Source organism: Colias philodice, chromosome 29, assembly GCF_061535455.1.
Source record: "Colias philodice isolate Cphi_HAF_F1 chromosome 29, ilColPhil1 Martin Lab GWU primary, whole genome shotgun sequence".
Taxonomy (NCBI): domain Eukaryota; kingdom Metazoa; phylum Arthropoda; class Insecta; order Lepidoptera; family Pieridae; genus Colias; species Colias philodice.
The window spans coordinates 258235-261866 of NC_143114.1; the positions used below are offsets into that span (position 1 = coordinate 258235).

Here is a 3632-nt window from a genome sequence, read left to right on the forward strand (position 1 = left end):
CTCGTAAAAGAAAGAGGTCGATTGATTCGTGCGACGCGGAATCAAATTCCAAAAAATAAGGGCTTTTCACGCCCCCCCAAATTCCCGCCCGTGTTGACGGGCGGCGTTATATACCCATTGCAGGGGGCTTCCCGCCCCGAACAATGTTCCCCACGCAGCCTCCTCGCGGAGGCTGCGTGTGCGAAGATCCTAGTCAGCATGGAACGGATTTTGATGCGTTCAACAAGAAGGTTTATTATAAACTAAACATCTATAATAATTATGTATAATTCTTATCTATATCCTAATATTATAAAGCTGAAGAGTTTGTTTGTTTGAACGCGCTAATCTCAGGAACTACTGATCAAATACAAAAATGCCATTATAAATTAAATTAAAAATACTCAAATGAATGTTACTTTTTTTTCATCGGGGTACCTACACGTCTTGTACACCTGGGTAGCGTTAATGAAATTCTAATATGGATACGGTTCTAGGGTTAAAGGCTATATTATAATATAATATTAAATGCGGGCGAAACACATAGATTAATATTATTCATGTTCTGGTACGTGTCAAATGGTAAACGATCACTGAAGAGATGAGAGTTTAGGCTGCTAGAAACTCTATCTATCGTTGTTGTCAAGACATATATTGCGGCCCTGAAAAGGGCCTTTTGAACAATTCATAATATTATGATGAACATACATAAAAATATGTAATTGTAGCGTTATTGGTAAATGCAATGCAATCCAATTAGGCCTTCTTCTCCGTCTTCTTGGGCAGCAGCACAGCCTGAATGTTAGGCAATACACCGCCCTGTGCTATGGTCACGCCGGAGAGGAGCTTGTTCAGCTCTTCGTCGTTACGTATGGCCAATTGCAGATGTCTCGGAATAATTCTAGTCTTCTTGTTGTCGCGCGCCGCGTTGCCGGCCAACTCGAGAACTTCAGCCGCCAGGTACTCCATCACGGCCGCCAGGTAGACCGGGGCACCGGCGCCCACGCGCTCAGCGTAATTGCCCTTCCTGAGCAATCTGTGAATACGGCCGACGGGGAACTGCAGACCGGCACGGTTGGAACGTGACTTTGCCTTCCCCTTCACTTTACCGCCTTTACCGCGTCCAGACATTATTTACCGTTTTCTTTGATAATATTATAATAAACGAAAAACTGATACGTACAACGATACGCGCCGATCACTAAAGTATGTTTTTTTTTTAAGACACCATCTGATTTAATATATAACGGCTACGCGTCCTAGTGATTGCGGTGGGCATGACGCCGTGAAATGCGAGCGAACACAAACGACGAGCGATGCGCAGTGAACACGACCGTGTCAAATAATAATAATTTATATTGTTATGTACATATTTTATTTATATTTTTATTTAAGCGAGGCTTCATCTCTTAACATACATGCAAAATGATATTTTTTTTTTTTTGATTCAGTGTACAGCATCCCCAAATATTATTATCTTCTTCTTCTTCTTTCTTCTTCTTCTTCTTATATATAAAAATGAATCGCAACATGTGTTGGTAAGCGCATAACTCGAGAACGGCTGAACCGATTTCGATAATTCTTTTTTTTTTATTATATTCCTTGAAGTACGAGGATGGTTCTTACGTAGAGAAAACGTAAACATGTACCACGGGCGAAGCCGGGGCGGACCGCTAGTTACTCATAATAATAATGATTAGTACGTACGTCACAATCTATGACGATGTCGAAAAGACAGTTTGTATCTGTACCGTGGTTGATTGTTTTTAAAGTAACTTGTCAGGTGACAGAAACAGACTGTGTTGTCTAGACAACCATCAATAATAATTAATAATTATTCATAGCAGTAGGTATGTATAGATTTTAGAGAGTAGGTATTTAGTAAGTTTCGGTAAAATGTACTATCGGGAGTCGGGCGTCGGGCGGGCGGTCGGTCGGGCGGCGTGCGCTGGTGTGGGGCGGGCGGGCGGTGTCTGTGCTGTGTCTGTGTCTGTGTCTGTGTCTGTGTCTGTGTCTGTCTGTGTGGTAGCGTGTTGCAGTGTGCGATGAATAGTTACATAATATTTTATTTTGCAAGTTGAAGGTAAAAAGTAACGTGTGTGTTTACCGTACGTATTACGTAGGTATATTTTGATGTTTTTTTATTTATTCCTTATTTCATTGCGCGTCGACGGAGCCCCGCTTCGCGGGGCTCCTATTTCTGTGTAGTTTTTTTTTAAGAAACCTAACCTAACCTAACCTAACCTAACCTAAACCTAAACCTAAACCTAAACCTAAACCTAAACCTAAACCTAAACCTAAACCTAAACCTAACCTAACGTAAAGCTGTAGATTAGTTAGTAGTAGATTTGATTTTCTTGTTGTTATTATATTGTGCATGCATGTTGCTAGTTGCTACTATAATATATTATGATGTTACATAACTATTATGTAATTTGTAAAATTGTAATAATTGTAGTTTTATTGTGTAGGTACCTACAAGTTGCTTGTTCGTCCTCGCAAATTGGAAGGAAACGTTAACGTTCGTAGTGAGTGCGCATTCGAAAATATATGTTAGCCCTGAGAAGGGCTTTTTGGCGATAGATAATATATAATATGTATCTATTTTGCTGAGACTTGTGCCCGATGCACTCGCCGTCGCCGCTGCACTGCATAACCAGTTCCAACCTTAACCTTCGTCGAAGTCGAATTAGGTTGCGCTTGCGCTTGCGATTGATCGATTGCACGCACACCACACGTTCACTTCTTGGACGCGGCCGAGGCTTTCTTGGCGGTGGCCGCTTTGGATTTTGGCGTTGCCGCTTTCTTCGGTTTCGGTGCCTTCGGCTTCTTCGTCGGCGGTTTGGCACTCCTCTTAGCCTTCGGCGCGGCGGCCGACGCTGCTGCGGCGGGTTTTGCGGCCGCCTTGCCCGCAGCCGGCGCCTTCTTGGCGGCCGCGGCGGGCTTCTTTCTGCCTGCAGCTACTTTCTTGTCTTTCACCGCTGACGCTTTCGACTTGGACGGCGAGGACGACGAGTCTGCGGCCGCTGCTGCGGCGGCGGCTGCCGCCGCCTTCTTGGACCTGCTGCCTGCGTTGACGGCCGTCTTTTTGGCGGCCGCTTGCGCCTTGCCACCGCCGCCAGATTTGCGCACCTTGACGGCCGCCGCCGCTCCGGAGCCCTTGCCGGCGGCTCCGCTCGACGGAGAGGTCTTCTTCTTGGCCGCGGAGGACTTTGACTCCAGTTTGAACGAGCCAGATGCGCCCTTGCCCTTCGTCTGAACGAGCGTGCCGGATTCGACGGCGCCCTTGAGATATCTCCTAATGAACGGCGCCAGTTTATCCGCGTCCACCTTGTACGTGGCCGATATGTACTTCTTGATCGCCTGCAGGGAAGAGCCGCTACGCTCTTTGAGATCGCTGATAGCAGTGTTCACCATTTCCGACGTCTTCGGGTGCGCCAATCTTGCTTTGGCCGCTTTCTTGGCTCCTCCCGACGCCGCTGCTGCTGCTGCTGCTGATGCTTTGGGCGCTTTCTTCGCGGGCGTCGACGCTGGCGCCGGAGTTTCAGTTTCGACTGCGGTGTCTGCCATTTTTGTTAATTAAAATTCAACTTTACGTCGACAATAGTATGTAATAATAATTAGTATATATAAGTAGTACTTAGTAGGTTTCA

General features: G+C 45.8%; 2 protein-coding genes across 2 annotated transcripts; both read right to left on the minus strand.

Moving 5' to 3' along the window:
• Positions 1-547: 547 nt before the first annotated feature.
• On the minus strand, positions 548-1143 carry LOC149475621 (histone H2A). Its single transcript, XM_089712591.1, has one exon. The coding sequence runs from the start codon at positions 1108-1110 to the stop codon at positions 736-738; it is 375 nt and encodes a 124-aa protein (XP_089568717.1). The 5' UTR covers positions 1111-1143; the 3' UTR covers positions 548-735.
• A 1548-nt stretch (positions 1144-2691) lies between these two features.
• On the minus strand, positions 2692-3632 carry LOC149475622 (uncharacterized). The gene has a single exon (XM_089713139.1). It carries the CDS (start codon positions 3547-3549, stop codon positions 2719-2721), a length of 831 nt encoding a protein of 276 aa, XP_089569265.1. The 5' UTR covers positions 3550-3632; the 3' UTR covers positions 2692-2718.